We start from the raw sequence: 18,854 nt of genomic DNA, 5'->3' as shown, positions 1-18,854 counted from the left end.
ATACTATTTGGTTAGTGGCTCTACTCAGATGCACAAATTTTCTTGCTATAGAATCAGGTATTCTCATACAAACGATAAGATATCAACCCTGTTTTTTGTTCGACACAAAATTTTGACGAAAGAATTTTGGAGTAGAGCTTTCAGTTCAGCAGAAAATATACCAGAAATCCAGTTGATTAAATACTGCAAATACCGCAGCGGAAGAAAGAAAAATCTATCTTTAGTCGCCAGAAACACGAAACACGGGGCAAGCAAAACAAGCCCAGGAGGGCTAGAGAAGTGCATTCAATTAAAACGAGTTAAAAGTTATTGATGTCGTCGAACGAAAAGTGATTAAATGGATTTTATAATTTATACTTATTTTATCAATTCATAAATAGATAAAACACAGGTTTATTGCATTTCTGTCCATCCGGAACGAACGTATAAAATAATGCGGTGATCTCCATATCTACTCTGAAATAACACTCTCCTTCCTTTCATACAAAATTTGAAATTGTAACGGTTTTCATATTGTAAACAAACACATTATAGCGTACCCAGAGAGCATTCACTTTAGTAAACTTTGGTCGCACATAGCGAAACATATGGCACTTTCTGTAGCAAGAATATTTTGCGTGTCTGAGTACTGAGCCTAATAGGCTATGAAAATGAAAAATTATACATATTTAGGTATATTTATGAGGGTCAGACGGTATATTTTATCGATATGTGCGCCCTTACATTGATATGTACGTAAAGATGTGTAAAGCGAAAGATAACAATTGTAAAAAGAAGTAAAATGTCAAAGAATACATTTGGTACGGTTCCAAAATTGTCTTTGTTGTTTAATTCTGTTTTCATTTGATATTTCCAGATAGAATTGGATTCATTGAGACGATACCTATACCCGATTTGTGTGCTCCTGTCGATTCCAAAACGAAGTGGTTTCGGAGAAGTTTATTATTTTTAGTGGGATAAATTGCTGGGATTCCGAAAAGGATTTTTCAAGCTCGTTTTAGAGTCGGAATGCGATAACGAGATTGCTTAAGGAGGCTAACTTTGTAACAGCTTATACCAAAACGATGTAGTCACATGTGCTAAGACACTGATTTTCTGAAATATTTTTTAAACTGTGGTAAGTGTTACACCAGCTGCTTACATTGATACTTATGTATGTTTCATAAGTTTTGCTTATTATATGTATATGTACATACATATGTTTGTGCATATGTCGTCTAGTTTTTTAATCGAAAGGCCTATATCGAACGTTCCCATGTCGTGTACATACATACGTTAATACTTTTTACCTTTCTGATTTGTCCAGATTTAAGTTAAAAAGAAAGTATAAAGTTTGAATATTATACATAGATGTATATGTATTTACATAATTATATGCACGTAAATATATATGTATGTATGTATGTACATTGTACAATGATCCATCGGACTTATCAGTTCAGTCAAAAATGTGTTCAAGAATGTATATGTTTCATCTAGGGAACAGTTAGCTTTAACCAAAGGAACTTTTTTTTAATATTTGTTGTGAGGCATTCTCAATTAAAAGAATACCCAAAGGCAACCGGGTAACCGATACGTCCAATTGCCTTACACTTGCATGGTCGCTAAATGTTTTTAACCAAAGCTGTAAATCCATTCAAACAAATTATGCTACATTTATTTATTTTTATTAATTAGCTTAACATAATCATTTTACTTTGTTTACATTTTTTATTTATGTATTTTTGAAAAATAAATAATATTTTATATGGATTTATCTGATTTTGTATTTTTTATTTGTTTTATTGACTAAATACATATGTATGTACATACATACATATGTGTTGGATTCGCATTATTAACGGGGTTCATCACTTCATTACGCTCCATTTTCTATTTCCCACAATTAGCAGAATTCCCCTGCGAACAAATTTGGGTAAGCTTCCATAAAACGACTGCATTGAGAACCTCGAGTACCCACCTTTTCAGCCGCTCATTGACAGCGGTATGGTGGGAGTACAAACATTTTTACATATGTACATATATACATATGTATAACTATATCATGATCAGCGGCAAGGGTTATTAACTTTACCGTATTCCTTTTGATTCGGTTTAGAAAATTATCGCTCTCCCACGCTCGCTCTCTAACACTAACACCAATAGAGCTATGCGAAAGGCAGACCATGAGCAATACTTTAGACGTCGCCAGATTAATACACCTGTACATAAAAAATAGAGGACATAGGATTTAATTTTTTTTCGACTTTTCCTACATTTTTAAAATAAAAAAAATGAACATATTTGCCTTTCAAAGCTTACTATGTTTCAACCGGTAAGCTAAAACCACAAAGTGTTTGGGTATACATTATAGATGCATTTATCAGCTTTATAGAATGGCTAAGTTCATCACAAAAATATATAAGATACTTGAGCTGTGTGAAAAAAGAAGAGCTAACTCTAAAAAAGCTAAGTATACATGAAAATACCAGATTTTAAAAATTCTAAAAAAAAAATCCGGCATGTAAATCCATAACACATAATTCTTTAAAAAATGCTAAAACCCTCAGTCTATTAGAAAAAGTCGGTTTGTCGAGTAGTGTTATTGAAAGTGACCATAAAATCCGTGCCTCGACAAAATCTATCTTTTTCTTTCCTCAAAGAACCAAACCGACTTTTTCAAATAGATATGGGGAATTAACATTTTTTAATGAATTATGGTTTGTTATTTTATGGCATAACTTTTTTTTTTAGAATTTTTAAAAACTGCATGCATTTATCAGCTTAGAATGACAAAGTTCATTACAACCAGACTTAAAAACGAGAAGGGACGTGTGAGACGCTTCTTACGCGTCACAACTTTTATACCCGGCACTCAGTACTACATCTGCACTTTAGCGGTTATTTGTCAAATTTTACATTTTTTCTTCATCTGTCATCTACATCAACAACACTGCTCACGCCAACACGCTCCTTTAGCTCGCCACCCTCCCCTATAGACACACACTGCAGAGTCAGGGCAAAGTCGCGGCAGAGGCAGAGGCAGAGCTGTGTCAGGGGCAGAGGCCATAAACAGCGCGAAGCAGAGTGTGAATGCTGCGGGACGGGGTGGGTTTGACCACTGAAAATTAATTTCTTCATTGTGGCTATAATAATGATCCAATCGTATCCCAATTTGGTGATCTGATAGATATGGTCATTCCCTACGGAATGGCGTTTTCTGCTATCTGCAAAATTGTAGATTTGGGAGGTTTTCGCCCTTTTGCGGAGGCGGAAGGGGGCGTGGCTCTTTTTTGAAATACACTTGTAACAGTGTGAGCACACAGAAGTATGGATGCAAAATTTGGTGGCTCTAGCTTTTATGGTCTCTGAGATCCAGGCGCTCAACAAGACGGACGGACAGACAGACAAAGACTCGGCTATTGATGCTGATCAAGAATATATTACTTAATGGGGTCGGAAACGTTTCCTTCTGTGCGTTACATACATTCACTTTGTGCTCAAATACAATATACCCTATTTACTATTCGAGTACAGGGTATAAAAAGCCTTACAAGAAAATGCCAGTTTTTCCGCATACAAAAAAATATCATCTGACCATTTCTAAGCCCCGTACCCTTCAGAAGAAGTTGGTTTGGTTCCTTGAAGGAAAATCGTGTTGGGTAGTGTAATCGGAGACCCGTTGACTAAGACTGATAACTGTAGAACTGTAGATAACCTTAAACTAAAATGGCGATATTACTAAATTTTACGTTTCACTAATTCTTGTTTTTAGGGTGAAAAACAAAAACGGATACAAAAATGCCAGCAAAACTATATAGAACTGCTTACTATTGTACTATAAGAATTCTTCTGCTTTATGCTACAACAGATGTATGCAAATGTGCTTCAAATGACCCATACGCTGCTCTAGGAGTTAATAGTCTAGCGACTACCCAAGAAATAAGGAAAGCATACAAACAGATGGCAAAAGAGTGGTAAACAAGTCTGACCTCTTTTATAAAATTAAATATTTTTAACAAGAAGTTATAAATATTTTCAGGCATCCAGACAAAAATCAGATTCCCGGAGCCGAAGCAAAGTTTGTTGAGATAAAAAAGTCATATGAACTTTTAAGTGATTATAATCGAAGACGAATATTTGACAGACACGGAATAATTGATGAAGACTCTCATTTCTTACAAAAAAAGCATGATTATAGTGAATATGATCGTTTTGCATCCGATCAAGATGAGAATATTTTTGGAAAACAATTCATTATTGATCAAGACATTGTTTTATACCATAAACTTTCAGTAACAGCAAATTATTTCGAGAACACCATTTTGCTGAAAAGTGCAAAACAATTACATATAATTATGTTTTACAATGACTGGTGCTTCCAGTGTACGCGACTAGTTGGAGCATTTAAAAAGTTAATTGATGTCCTGGAACCTTTAGGTAATCATTTATATCATAATAAAGATATGTTCTTAAGATATTAAAAATACATATTTCAGGTATTCATTTTTCCACTATAAATGCTGCTCACGAACCGTCAATTCTACGAAAAACTGGAGCAAATGAAATTCCAAAAATGATTCTTGTGTTGAACGGACAAGTTTTTGTATATCGAGAATATTCGTTTACGCCACAAAAAGTTGTAGGTAAGTGGATAACACTGAGACAGAAATGATCGGGAGAAAAACATATCAGCCACTTTATTATAATTTAGACCAAATTTGTGTAATCTTCAAGAGATGCGCAATATTCTTGATAAGCATACTCTCTATATGCTGTCCGGATTTCCAAGGCTATTGTGCTTGCGGCGTTACCTCTTACGGCCGACTTGTACTCCTTTGGGGCCTTTTGGGAGCGTTGGCGCCTCTCTGCTGCGCTGAGCGCATACATATAGGATCCTGTTCCACTAATGGACTTTTCGTCACGGGCGGCTGGCTTAGCCTTTGCCACGCCTCCGTTTGCGATGCGACTTCCTCCAGACAGTCGCTCCTTTTCCGAGCATAGGACTACGTTTTCCTGCCTGTCGCTATTGCCCACTGCGTCTACTTGTTTTGCCTCACTGATTCTCGAGAGCACCTTTTCCGTAGCTCCCCTAGGTTTTCCTGGCAGGTTGCTTCCTTAGAGGCCGTACTCTTTTTGGGCGGAATGAAGGGTCTGGGTACGTGCTCTGTTTTGCTACGGTGGTTGACGAGGGTGCCTGCGATCGGGTGAGCTTGTTGCCTATCCCGAACACCGATGTTCTACATACATCATTCCCTTCTTCCCGCAGTACATGTCCGTTCGCTTTCGACAGCCACACACCTGACCCACTTTTGAGTGTACGTGATTGGTCGACAAAAGAACAAATATTAAATTTTCTGGTATTTATACCCGTACTCAAAAAGACAATAGGGTATATTGCGGTCGGAACAATGCACTATGGGTAAAAAGGCATTAACCAAATTAAAAGAGCTAGAGCTCTACAAATTTGCATAAATGTTCGTTAGACTAAAGTAAAATTTCGGTAACAAAATTTAGTCATTTGGACAGCGCCTACCTCCCGCCCCCCTACAAACTGGAACCCATTTACGTCGTATTTATTATAAAAAAAGGTATTCAAAAGATTAATTATTATAAAAGATCCTTTAAAACATTTTAGAACTTTTCAAAAAAAATATATAATTGACTGATTTAATGATTGTTTGGTTAAAAGTAATTTGATTGGAATCGCTCCAACGTATAATTGAATTTCGCTTAGTACTTGTTTAACTAAGCAATAAATTGGATCATTATACCCGGTACTCGAAGAGTAAATAGGGTATATTGTATTTGTGCACAAAGAGAATGTATGTAACGCACAGAAGGAAACGTTTCCGACCCCATAAAGTATATATATTCTTGATCAGCATCAATAGCCGAGTCGATTGAGCCATGTCTGTCTGTCCGTCCGTCCGTCCGTCCGTCCGTCTGTCCGTCTTGTTTGTCGGCTAGTTCTCAGAGACTATAAGAGCTATAGCCACCAGAGCTTGGCTCCAGACTGCTGTATGCTTACACTGAAACCAGTGTATTTCAAAAATGAGCCACGCCCCCTTCCGCCTCCGCAAAAGGGCGAAAACCTTCCAAATCTACAATTTTGAAGATAAAAGAAAACTAAAAACGCCATTCCGTAGGGAATGACCATATCTATCAGATCACCAAATTGGGGCAATATTGGAGCATTATTATAGCCACAATGAAGAAATTAATTAGCAGTGGCTAAACCCACCCCGTCCCGCAGCTTATATTTGTGTTTTGCACATTCTCTCATTCACACTCTGCTTCGCGCAGTGGCCGCACACTGACCGCCGGCCGCTCTGCAGTGAGTCTGCAGTGTGTTGCTCTAGGAGAGGGTGGCGAGCTAAAGAGCTAAAGGTTGGCGTGAGTAGTGTTGTAGATGTAGATGACAGATGAAGAAAAAATTTTAAATTTGACAAACAACCGCTAATGTACAGATGTAGTACTGAGTTCCGGGTATAAAAGTTGTGACGCGTAAGAAGCGTCTCACACGTCCCTTCTCGTTTTCGTTTGAATTGTAATATTTTCATCTTTAGTTAGTAAGTTTCTGTCAATACTCTTTAAATTAAAATTTTATTGGGTCTGCTTTACAATTTTTGTTGGTCCAGACCTCCTCCTCATAAGCATATGAAAATTTCCAATTTTTCGAAAAGGGGCAAAAACGGGCAAAAAGCATTAACACCCCGTGATTCTATAATATTTGGTTAATAACAAGTAACTTGAACTTCTGTGCAGTGGTGTGCTGCGCAAAAGTAATATTCCACAGAAAAGCCGACTTTGAAAGCGCGCAAAAAACATATGGTACTGGTAAAAATCTTCTAAAACCAATTTTGTTCTATCTGGATATTTAGAAATAAAAAGAAAAAAAAGAAGTAATTGAAATATTTTACCCAAAAAAAATTACATAAATGCCAAAAATTCGGGCTTTTTACCCATAGTGCAATGTGCGTAACACACATAAGGAACGCACGTTTCCGACTCTATGTAGTGTATGTATTCTTAATCAGGATCAATAGCCGAGTCGTTATAACCCTTTCTATCTGTCCTAAAATCTGATGTGTCCACAATTTTGAAGATAAAAGAAAAAATAAAACAAAAATGCAATTCCGAGACATTATTATTGCCAGAATGAAGAAATTAATTTGCTACCCCCACTCCGTCCAGCAGCTTTGCTTATGTAGACAAAAAATGTAAAGCTCGAAAAAAATAACCACTAAGGTCAGATACAATGACTGAGTACCGGGTGTAAAGGTGTGACGCGTACAAAGCGTTTTACATAAGTTCTTAGGGTACCATACCGCTCGCACACTCTGCCTCGTGTATGCGGCTCTTGGGGAGGGGTGCGAGCTAAACGGGCGTTTTGTAAAAAATATGTAAAATGTAAAGTTTGAAAAAATCATAAGGTTAAATACATTTTTATGTTTGTATCGCTTAAAAGGCTATACATACATGCATATGTATATACTGACAGCGTACCGGGTATAACAGCTTTGAAGCGTACGGAGCGTCTCAAGTTATTATTTATTATATATAATATATGACAAATTGGGGTTGACAATCGAGTTTGCAGGGGGCTCCCCGTTCTCTTGTATAAACATAAATATAAAGCCTCAATTTCCCAATTGTTTATTTTTGACATACAGAATTTATACGAAAAAAATTGCCGTATAAGATAGCTCAGCGCGTATATGATGACAATATAGATGACTTTCTTGGTGGCTGGATGGACAACAGAGTGCGCGTATTAATTTTAGAGCCCCGGAGTTTAATTCGGTTACGATACCTGCTAACCGCCTTTGCTTTTTATGATCGTGTCGCCTTTGGGTAAGAATACATGTCTACTTATTTATTATTTTTCTGTTGCCTGTTGGTATGTAAGGCCCTAAAACATATCAACTTTTCTCTTAAAAAGTCTAACATCACCGACCGAAACATCACTATACCAAATACTAGATTCTAATACTAAAATTATATGAAAACTGTAAACTTATATATTGTGGAACTACAAATAGAGGAGGAATATTGTGAGCCGCGACACTACTTATTTATTGTGACTACTTTACAGTAGTTTTTCATCTCCTATGTTTCACTTCAGAAATAATTGTTAACCACATATTCCTGAGCTGTGTATCACCTGTTCTCTCAGTAGATTGATACAAATATACATCTGTAGATTTCGTTTGGGTTGTGATTGACAAAGAAAAAGGGAAAACACATATTTCCTGGAGTAGTTTTTACACCCGGTACTCGAAGAGTAAATAGGGTATATTGTATTTGAGAAAACGTTTCCGACCCCATAAAGTCCATATATGTATTCTTGATCAGCATCAATAGCCGAGTCTATATAGCCATGTCTCTCTGTCCGTCCGTCCGTCTGTCCGTCCGACGGAAAGACTTGCCTCCAGACTGCTGTGATATCACACTGATACAAGTGTGTTTCAAAAATTGGCCTCACCGCCTTCCGCCTCCCTAAAAGCCGAAAATCTGCTGTATCCACAATTTTGAAGATAAGAGGAATCTAACAACGCCATTCCGTAGGGAATGACCACATCTATCAGATCAGATTATTAGATTAGATTGGATCATTATTATAGCCAGTTTGAAGAAATTAATTTTCGGGGCTACTCCCGCCCCGTCCAGCAGCTGTTTTTATTTTTTGCACATTCTCTCATTCCACACTCTGCATCGTGCAGTGTGCGGATCTAGAATAAGCTCTTTAAGAGCTTAAATAGCGTGTTGGAGCGAGAAGTGTAAAATGTAAATATGTAAAAAAATGTCAAATGTAAAATTTAAAAAAACCACTAAGGTAGAGATGTACCACTGAGTACCGGGTATAAAAGTTGTGACGCGTAAGAAGCGTCTCACACGTCCCTTCTCATATTATATGAAGTTTGGCCGAAATTTTTAGACGGAATCTTGACAAAATCAGGTATTAAGCACCGAGGAAACAAACCATTACTATCAAACTGTCATTTCTTTTGTCGAGTATCAAACGAAATCCACTCACGTACATGAATATTAGAGTGATTCGTACAAAATACCAATTCCGTTTTGCGTGCTGTCTTCGCACACAAACGCAAAACCGAAGCGCGAAGTATGGGTGCCGAGCCTGTTCGGACTGGGAGAACAGCTGATAAACAGTTTTTTTATTAAACATTTTAAAAATAAGTGTTATTCGTAACTTTTATATAAACAATTCTTAGGTTGCAATGTTAACTTTATAACTTCTAACATTTACTGTCCTTGATATATAAACATTTTAATTTCAGATTTGTTGACCTGACGAAAAAGAATTCGAAAGCAATAATCGAAAGGCTCCAAATAAATCCAAGCTTAGACACTCTTCTTATATTTAATGAAGATTCTACAAGATCTATTGCCAGAATAACATTATCGGACATTTCAACTCAAATATTGACTAATATGTTAACTCCAAATCAATTTTTAATTTTGCCAAGGTTATCATCACAAGACATGTTGGAAAGTAAGTATTGTTTAGATACTTAAAGATTTTACGTTTTTAATGTAGAACATTTGTAGAAAATTTTGGTTCTGAAAAGCTGCACATAAGAATTTTGTTATTCCAGACGGACGGACAAACACGATGGACGGAGGGACGGGTAGACAGACATGGCAATATCAATGCGAATGGTCAAATTGAAAGATAAACCGAACTAACCTATGAGATAATTATAACCATTCAAATTGTTAAATGTTGAGTTCGGTTTGATATTTGTCGTATGAAAGTGCCTTTTGAAAGTGCCCTGGCACTCCCAGGCCTTCTGAAATGGTGCTAAAAACCCTCTGCAACCTTGGCACAATGGATCCGACGCCTCGATATAAGTGGTAACTTGTCGCGCTTCTTCCCATAACCCGCCAAAATAAGGAAATCGAGGAGGGATCCTGAAGAATTCGATAACACAGTTCCAAATCTAATAAGATATTTTGGGAAGTATCCGCTTGCTGCGACATCTTCTGGGTGAATATCTGTACGAATGTGATGCCACTCCATTTTCTGTGTCAGCTCCTGGATTTGTTCAATGCTGTGGGAGATAAAGTTTAAGGATTCACGTACTTATGACAAAACTAGTTGAGTGGAAATGACAGGGTGATGACGCAAGTTCCACATGCGGTCATGCTGGCATCACAAAATGCGTGCAACTCGAGAGATGAGTTTGGAGGAAACGAAAAAACTTGAAGTTCTGAACAATGCATAATTGAGATGTCATATCTCACCAGAATGCCGACAAATGTTTGTATGAATGTTAGGGCTTTGGAATAGTTTGCGAAAAGTTGAACAGTGGGTTATCTGAAGTAGGATCCCATGCAAGCCCTAACGCCTTCGCCCGTTCCATCATGGAACTCTAGGCTTATTCGAGCACCATTTTCGTATTGGAAAGTGTCCTCTGTGCAGAGCTCACCTCTTCATTGATGTCACCATCAGACATGGGATCGTTAAAATATAAGTCCCTTTTAACGATTGGAGCTCCTAAGGGATATTACGCCGTGAATTCATCAGTAGGCGTTTCGCGCCAAAGGATGTAAAGATATTTTTGATTTTTGTTCAATGGTATACAAGAAGCAAAGTGCATAAGAACAATAAGTACAGAAGGAAACGTTCACGACGCAATATAGAAGATATATTATTGAGCAAAAATCAATAGCAGAGTGTTTCTGGGTCTGTCTGACAGTCCTTACCGATGAGCGCCTTGTTGTCAGCGATAATGGTCCCCAAAAAGGACGACGATTTGAAGATGCGCAGTTCTGAAGAGAATGGCGATATCTAACAGTTTCCCGAATTAGGATGAGGTCGGATCATTAATAAAGCCAGAAATAAGAAATTGGTTTGAAGAAATTCGTAATTCAATTCAAGACGTGAGACGCTTCGAACGCGTCTCAAGTTTTAGTCACGGTACTCAGTTAGTATATATATACATATGTTTGTATGTAAAATTTGCAGCATTAAAGACTGTTGTAACCCACATTGCCATGTACATACTTACATACATACGTACATATGTAACCCTATGATCTACATCTATGTAGTACATCACTCCTCACCAACACGCCCGTATAGCTCGTCCCCCTAAGAGCAAAATAAAACCAAGCTGCTGGAGCTCCTATCTTCAAAATTGTGGATGTCAGAATTTCGCTCTTTGTGGGTGCTGAAGGGGACGGGCTTTGACAAACTTGATTCAGTGTAATTTCACATGAGTCTTCGCAAAAAATGTGGTGACTCTTATAGTCTCTGAGTCCTAGCCGACTTTCGACCACAAATAGATGAAGTATTAAAAATTCGACAACAATCATAAGGTTGCATATATGTTTGTATGTTTAGGGATAAAAGTGTAACGCTTTTGAACGCGACTCTTAACGTTACGCCTCGTTTTTAGATACACTGTATCTAATAGATACACGCGACTTTAGATGCGTCTCACAACTTTCCTCTTCGTTTTACTGGTCTCTTTTTTCATCTTACAAAATGATGGGTACACTTAGTTATGTTTTGATTTCATTCAAGGTATATGTCCGGCTGAATGGAACCGACCCAGAAAACGATTGTGTGTAATTTTGATTACTGAAAACTCGGATGAACACAATGTGGCAAGGGGTGCCATGAGAGAAATTGCTTTACACAGTAGATACAGTGCGGAGAGAGTTCGATTTGCATATATGTTTAAGGTAACGTATTTTACTCTAATCGCCTTTAATTTCATCTCAGTAAATACTTAAATTAATCTCCTTTCATCGGTACAATGATACAATAAATGCAGGTTTCAAGAGATCTTCTCAAGTCGTAATATTCTTTATTTCCACTTTGAATAATATTAATTTTTCAACAAAGTTTCGAGTCGAAATTCTGACCTATGGATATCTCTCAGACAGGGTCTTCTTTTTCTTTGCCGCCTTATTATAATGTGCAGTGAAACAATCCATAAACACTAATGTAGGCCTTTGATTACGGTACATATTTTTGCATGTTTGCAGTGCATAAAATGCCAAGCAAAATGTGTAATGGCAATTGTCACTACACATGTGTAGACCATTCTAATTTTATTTAAAATATAAGTTAATTTCTGGACGTTGATATGCAATGACTGCACCATCAAGTGGCCCATGCGACACCAAGCCAAAGCCTGTTACGCGCGGAACCCAGCAGAACGCAGCCCTCCTCCCGCCCAACCGACCGAGGGGCGCTGCCGCATGACGCGCGGCGCGATTAACCGAACCGGTCGCGAGCATGCAGGAAAGATAGATGTTAGGCTAATATTCGAGGAAAATTAGAACTAAACACAACTAAACTAGGGCAACTATAGCTAAGCAAGCAAAATTATCAAAGTCAAAAATTAAATTAACTACGGGAGAGGTAGGCTAGTATAAGAGATTTAAGAAGAGGAAGGGAGTGAGTCGAGGATATAATGTGATAGAGAGAATTATAATCCGAGCATAACACTCTAAAGGGCTCGTGCAAGGCATAATTCGATCTACACATTGGAAGGAACAAAGGAATATAGTTTCTAGTGGGTCTAATGGGAATCGTAAAGTTTACGCGGCTCAACAAGTCAGGGCTGTCTACATCCCCCTTGATCAAGTTGTGCATAAAAATTACACCAAGCATTTTTCTACGACTAACTAAGGATGGAAGATTTATTAAAAGAAGTCTACTACGGTAGGATGGCAGTCTGACAGTTGCATCCCAGTTGAGGCCCCGTAGGGCATAAAAACATAAAAAACTAGGGGGAACATTCGCGTCACTACTTTTATACCCGGTACTCAGTCATGAACTTTTATACCCGGTACTCAATAGTACGTCTGTACCTCAGTGGTTTTTTTCAAATTTTAAATTTAAATTTTTTTCTACATATGACATCTACATCTACATCACTTCTCAAGACAACACGCTCTTTTAGCTCGCGGCCCCCCCTAGAGCGACACACTGTGTAGATGAGAGAATGTGAAAAAACAACGAAAGCTGCTGTACAGGGTGGGTTTAGCCACTGCAAATTAATTTCTTCATTGTAGCTGTTAAAATGATCCAATCTGATCTGATAGATATGGTCCTTCCTTACCGAATGGCATTTTTAGTTTTCTTGTATCTTCAAAATTGTAGCTTTGTGAGGTTTTCGCCCTTTTGCGGGGGCGGGTCGAATTTTGAAATACACTTGTAACAGTGTGAGCATACAGCCATCTGGATGAAAAATTTGGTGGCCCTAGCTCTTATAGTCTCTGAAATCCAGGCCGACAGACAGACATGGCGATATCGACTCGGCAATTGATGCTGATCAAGAATATACATATGTATGTATATATGTACTTTATGGGGTCGGAAACGTCAGCTTCAGTGTGTTACATACATACATCCACTTTGTGCCCAAGTACAATATACCCTATTTACTCTTCGAGTACCGGGTTTAAAAAATTATCATCCAACCATTTCTAAGACCCATTTCTTACATAAAAAGGTGTCGAGTAGTGTAATTAGTGAGAAATTTAGCATGAGCTAATTAAGTAAGAAACCACTAATATAAGTTGACACATTCCAGGAAAGGCAGCCAAATTTTATAAATGCGTTATCAAAAGGATCATTTGCCAAAAATCGTCTACAAATTGTTATTATTTGGCGTCGGGATAATACACGCGTGAAATACGAATGGTTATTTGATGCTAAGCAAGATGCTACACTTGCTTCTACTGTTCCAGCTGAAAGCATAATGAATACAACAAAAGCTGGACTCACCCACAAAATTCAAAAGCTTTTGAAAGCATCTGAAGCGTTAAGTTACGAAGCTTTTGTTCAGGTAATGTACATAGGTCATTGCAAAAATGTTCACATAGAATGAAATTAAACTTTTTCAGAAATTGTTGGACGAGCATTCTCAAGGAATTTTTAGTAAATGGATAACGCACTTACTATATTTAGTTGACTATTTATCCGAAAATGTAGAAGACGAGCATATTTTTGCTGCATTTTCGCTATTAGGAACTATTGGATTTATGTTTGGTGTCGGTTATATATTGATGTACTTCGTTAGGGCTGAAGAGGAGCACCTAAAGGCTCAGGGACATCTAACTGATGAGACAAGTAAGTGATCATTTACAAATATTCCATTCTCTATAATTAAAGTTTCAGAACTTCGTGAAAGGAGTTATTATAACTAACAATAAACTTATAATTTAGCTACTCGACACGATTTTTCCGCTTCGAACCAAACTTAGAAGTGATGATAACGAAATAATCGAACTTTTTTTTCTCAAGGAACCAAACCGACCTTTTTTGATAGATATCGGGCATTATAAATTAATATTAATTATTAATGAACTATGGTTTTTTTTCTATAGCAGAAATATTTTTTGGAGAATTTTAATATCTGGTATGTTTTTGTAACGGTTTTTTCAGAGGTAGCACTTTGTTTTTTCACATAACTTAAGTTTCTTAGATCTGGTTGTAAAAAACTTTGTTTATCTGAAAAGCTGATTGATGTCACTAAAAAGTGAACCAAAACACTTTGTGGTTTTAGCTTACCGTCTGGGAAATAATAAGCTTTGAAATACAACAATTTTGTAAGGTACTTTTCACGAAATTTTGACTTAGAAAACTCGAGAAAAGTCGATAAAACCCGTCTCTCCATAGATTTTGATGAGCAATGAACACAATATATAAAAATAGTTTAAAAAAATACCAAATTTAAAAAATTCTTTAAAAAAAAAGTATTGCAATAGAAAAAAAAATTGTCATCAGACTATTTCTAAGCCCCATATCTTTCATAAAAGTGGTTTTCGTTCCATGAGGAAAAATCGTGTCGGGTAGTGTAATCAGACATTTTTACATTTTAAAGGTCAATATTTTTCAAACTGTAAGCTAACACCACAAAGTGTTTGAATACATATTATAGATGCATTCATTAGCTTTATAGAATGGCTAAGCTCATTAGAACCAGATGAAAAATACTTAAGTTATGCGAAATTTACAAAATTTTTGCAATTAAATCTGTTTGATATTGGCATTTTCGGAGATTTTGTTGAGAAACACCTCTAGGTTAAGCCACAATTCGCGACAAGGTAATCTAGTTGTAGAACATATTTCCCATTAACTTAACTTTATAATAAATTTGAAAAATCTACTACATATAACAATACTATTTTTTGTGTTCTAGTCCGAAAACCAAATAACATAACTCCGGAACTAAAGCTGTATGAACTAAGAGCAGAAAAGTATAACGGAATGGTTCGTCTACTTAAGCCTGGATGTCGAACGTTATTGCTAATAACAGATGTTCAAAGTCGGACAAAGCTTCTACCACATTTTCATAAAGCTGTATGGCCATATCGGAAAACGAAAACTTTACTATTTGGGCATATGCTTATTGAAAAAGGATTGTCTTGGTATACAGAACTTCTTCGTTTATCATTGTGTTCTACTGAAAAGTTGCAAGTAAATCCAAGAAATTGTGTTGGAACTGTAATAGCTTTGAATGGACACCGCAAATATTTTTGTATGTATCACGCCAAGCATCCTGAGTCGGTTCGTGGAACAAAGGTATTTTTTAGCTCTAAGGATGGGTTTACTATATATATTTTTTTAACACAAATAAATATTCAGGAATATTCCGATGGACTTTTTAAAACGGGAACGCCCCCTATTCCTTTATTCGCAAAGCGCAACATTTTCCGATTCCTAATATAAACAATTTCCTCGACGAAATTAAAAGTAAAGGACTTTTTATACAACAAAGCGAATGTTTACTGAGAAAGGAAAAAAATAGTTTTACATGTAACTGACACCATGACCAATTTTTCTGGTGCCCTTTCATACCCGGTACTCGTAGCGTTAAAGGGGTATATTAGATTTGTGGTCGAAGCAATAAACAAAAATTCAACATTCTCGACTCTATAAAGGATATATGTATATTTTTGATTAGCATCATCGAAAATTTGACTTTAAAAACTCAGGAAAACTAAGTTTCTAAAAACTCATTAAAAAAAGTTCCCCAAATCTATCAGAAAAAGTCGGTTTGGTTCCTTGGACGAAAAAAAATGTATATTGTCGAGTAGTGTTATCGGGTAATAAAGTAGTGTCGCTGTCCCTACTCGTTATAAATAGTTTTGATTTAACCCAACCACAAAAATGTGAACTGAAAAACTTGGTATGGAATCGTTAAGAAATCATCAGCTCTTTAAGACGGATGGACAGACAGACATGACTATATCGACTCGGCTATTCGAATATTGGCAGAAACTCTTAACTCTTCAAGTACCGGGTATAAAAATGCAAGTTGGAAAGTTTTTTCGAAAGTAAAAGTTGGTGCCAGCGTGTTACGTTTTTAAGAGAAGTTTGGAGGCGGTTAATATTTTACTATTTTTTTTGCACTACTCTAAATTATCTCTGAGCTCTGGTCCGTTAGAAAACTTTTTGTCTCTTGTTTCCGGTTAGCAATAAATTTAATTTTGTCATTATTTAAGTATTTTAACACATTAAATACACTTATAACAATTAAAGACATATTTTCCCGGGAGATCTTTTAAAATCCTTTGACTTCATTCCCAAAACCATATCCGCGAATTTTTTGTTTTTATACCCGGTACTCGAAGAGTAAATAGGGTATATTGTATTTGTGGGGAATAACGGATGTTTGTAACGCACAGAAGGAAACGTTTCCGACCCCATAAAGTATATTTATTCTTGATAAGCATCAATAGCCGAGTCGATTGAGCCATGTCTGTCTGTCCGTCCGCCTGCACGTCTGTCCGTCCGTCCGTCTTGTTGAGCGCTTGGATCTCAGAGACCATAAAAGCTAGAGCCACCAAATTTTGCGTCCAGACTTATGTATGCTCACACTGTTGCAAGTGTATTTAAAAAATGATCACCAAATTGGGATCCGATTGGATCATTATTATAGCCAGAATGAAGAAATTAATTTGCAGTGGCTAAACCCACCCCGTCCCGCAGCTTATATTTGTTTTTTGCACATTCTCTTATTCACACTCTGCTTCTGCAGTGTGCGGCCGCTGCCTCTGACGCGTCTCTGCCTCTGCCGTGACTCTGCAGTGTGTGGCTCTAGGGCAGGGCTTGGCACGGCCCTATCCCTGGGGTGCGGAAAAATGCGCTGCTGCTGCGCTGCCCTCACGTACACGCGTATGACAGTGATTCGTACCAATACCAATAAAGTGAAATGTTCCGTTTTGCGTGCGAATTCACACACAAACGCAAAAACGGCTCGTTAATTGTATGGGTGCCGCGCCCTGCTTTAGGGAATGGTGGCAAGCTAAAAGAGCTTGTTGGAGTGAGAAGTGTTGTAGATGTAGATGACAGATGAGGAACAAACGTTAAATTTGATAACAACTTCTAAGGTACAGATATAGTACTGAGTACCGGGTATAAAAGTTGTGAGGCGTAAAAAGCGCCCGTTTTGTTAGTGAAACATAATAAGAAGTTGCGCTTTTCTAGTTACTCGCCAACATGCCGATTGTAGCTGATGATCCACAGCTACTTGTTTCTTTTGACCACTTCTTGCATTTCGTTCTTGTAAATCTACGTGTTTACCTTATGGTTATAGAAAGCTTCACTATTTCAAAACACCAAAGTCTATCAAAAAAGTGGTTTTAATCACTGAGTTTTATTGTCTTTTGAATAAGGCTCAAAACTTTAGACTTTGTGTTCAATGAAAAAAACTAGTAATTTGTTTGCTTATAATGCTTATGACACTTGATTCAAAAACTAATATTTTATTTTTTTTATTTCAGAGATTGCTAAAAATGACCAAGCAGCTGCTTAACTTGAATGACGATCCGGAAGTCGGAACATTTCTGGGAACAAGCTATTCTGAAGAATCAGATGCAGAAATAAATATTCTTCTTGAAGATAATTTACTTGACAGCCTTGAAAATTGGCTTGAACGGTTGTTTGATGGTACAACACACAAGTATTATGTAAATTACTGGCCAGATTTTCCTACTAAATAATTAAATGTTTATTTGTAAAGCCCGAATATTAAAACAAACTTTTTCAATGATTAATAATTATTTTCGTGTGAGTCAAGAATTTTTTTAGACGAATCCGTGAGTGAGCTCGGGAGTTTCAGATGAAATGTTCCAGGGATTCGATGGCCCCAGATTGTTCCTTCCATCTTGGAGTCGACTGTATAGATGTTGAGTTGTTCGATCTAGTCCCGATCCTTTTCCGTCGCTGGGTCTGAGGCTGTTTTGACAACAAGGCAAATTTGGGGGTCACCCCTTACATTTGTATATACTAATCCTGTTTCGGCCAATTGATCTGTGCTCGAATCCTTACACCAACATGTTTCCGATGAGAGTGAATGTCCAGGAAGTCGATTCCGAGTGTGCATTTGTTGGGGCTCACCTCATTCATGAGTTTTGGGTAGCTTGCCACCACACTAAGACTCCATACAGTTGAGTTTTCCGCATTAGAGCCGGTGATAGAAACCATGTGCTGCTAAGCATATTCTTGGATGCGTATAGCAAGGGCCTTCTTCACCCTCTCCAATATATTGGGCCGCCAAACTAGCTAGCTGTCTAGTACTATGTCTACAAACACTCCTTGCGCACACTCTTTATTGTTATTATTTATTGCTCTCTCAACAGTGCCGTATTCACCAGCTGGTACCTGGTTCCAGCGAGCGGGGAAGGCTCTCGCTCTCTGTGTTGCTGGAAAGCTCCCTCATGTCTGTTATGACGACGGCAACTGTACGGCTCAGCTTGCAGTGAGTGGAATGTTGTGCGACAATGGCTTTACAACTGACATGACCTGCTCCCGCCTAGCGACCAGCAGATAGGATTGCTCCTCCCCGTGCCCACCAGCTAAAGATAGGCCATAAAACGAGCCA

General features: G+C 37.5%; 1 protein-coding gene across 1 annotated transcript; it reads left to right on the top strand.

Annotated features, from left to right (window-relative positions):
* The first annotated feature begins 698 nt into the window (after positions 1-698).
* On the top strand, positions 699-17,999 carry LOC117897300 (dnaJ homolog subfamily C member 16). The gene is made up of 12 exons (XM_034806041.1): positions 699-800; positions 857-1,117; positions 3,755-3,956; positions 4,022-4,419; positions 4,479-4,625; positions 7,656-7,836; positions 9,282-9,496; positions 11,534-11,694; positions 13,557-13,811; positions 13,870-14,095; positions 15,168-15,550; positions 17,755-17,999. The coding sequence occupies exons 3-12, from the start codon at positions 3,781-3,783 to the stop codon at positions 17,971-17,973; spliced, it is 2,361 nt and encodes a 786-aa protein (XP_034661932.1). The 5' UTR covers positions 699-800; positions 857-1,117; positions 3,755-3,780; the 3' UTR covers positions 17,974-17,999.
* Positions 18,000-18,854: the final 855 nt, after the last annotated feature.

This window comes from Drosophila subobscura, chromosome O, assembly GCF_008121235.1.
Source record: "Drosophila subobscura isolate 14011-0131.10 chromosome O, UCBerk_Dsub_1.0, whole genome shotgun sequence".
In the NCBI taxonomy this organism is placed as follows: Eukaryota; Metazoa; Arthropoda; class Insecta; order Diptera; family Drosophilidae; genus Drosophila; species Drosophila subobscura.
The sequence above is the reverse complement of the archived record's forward strand: the minus strand, read 5'-3'. Positions and strand labels throughout refer to the sequence as shown.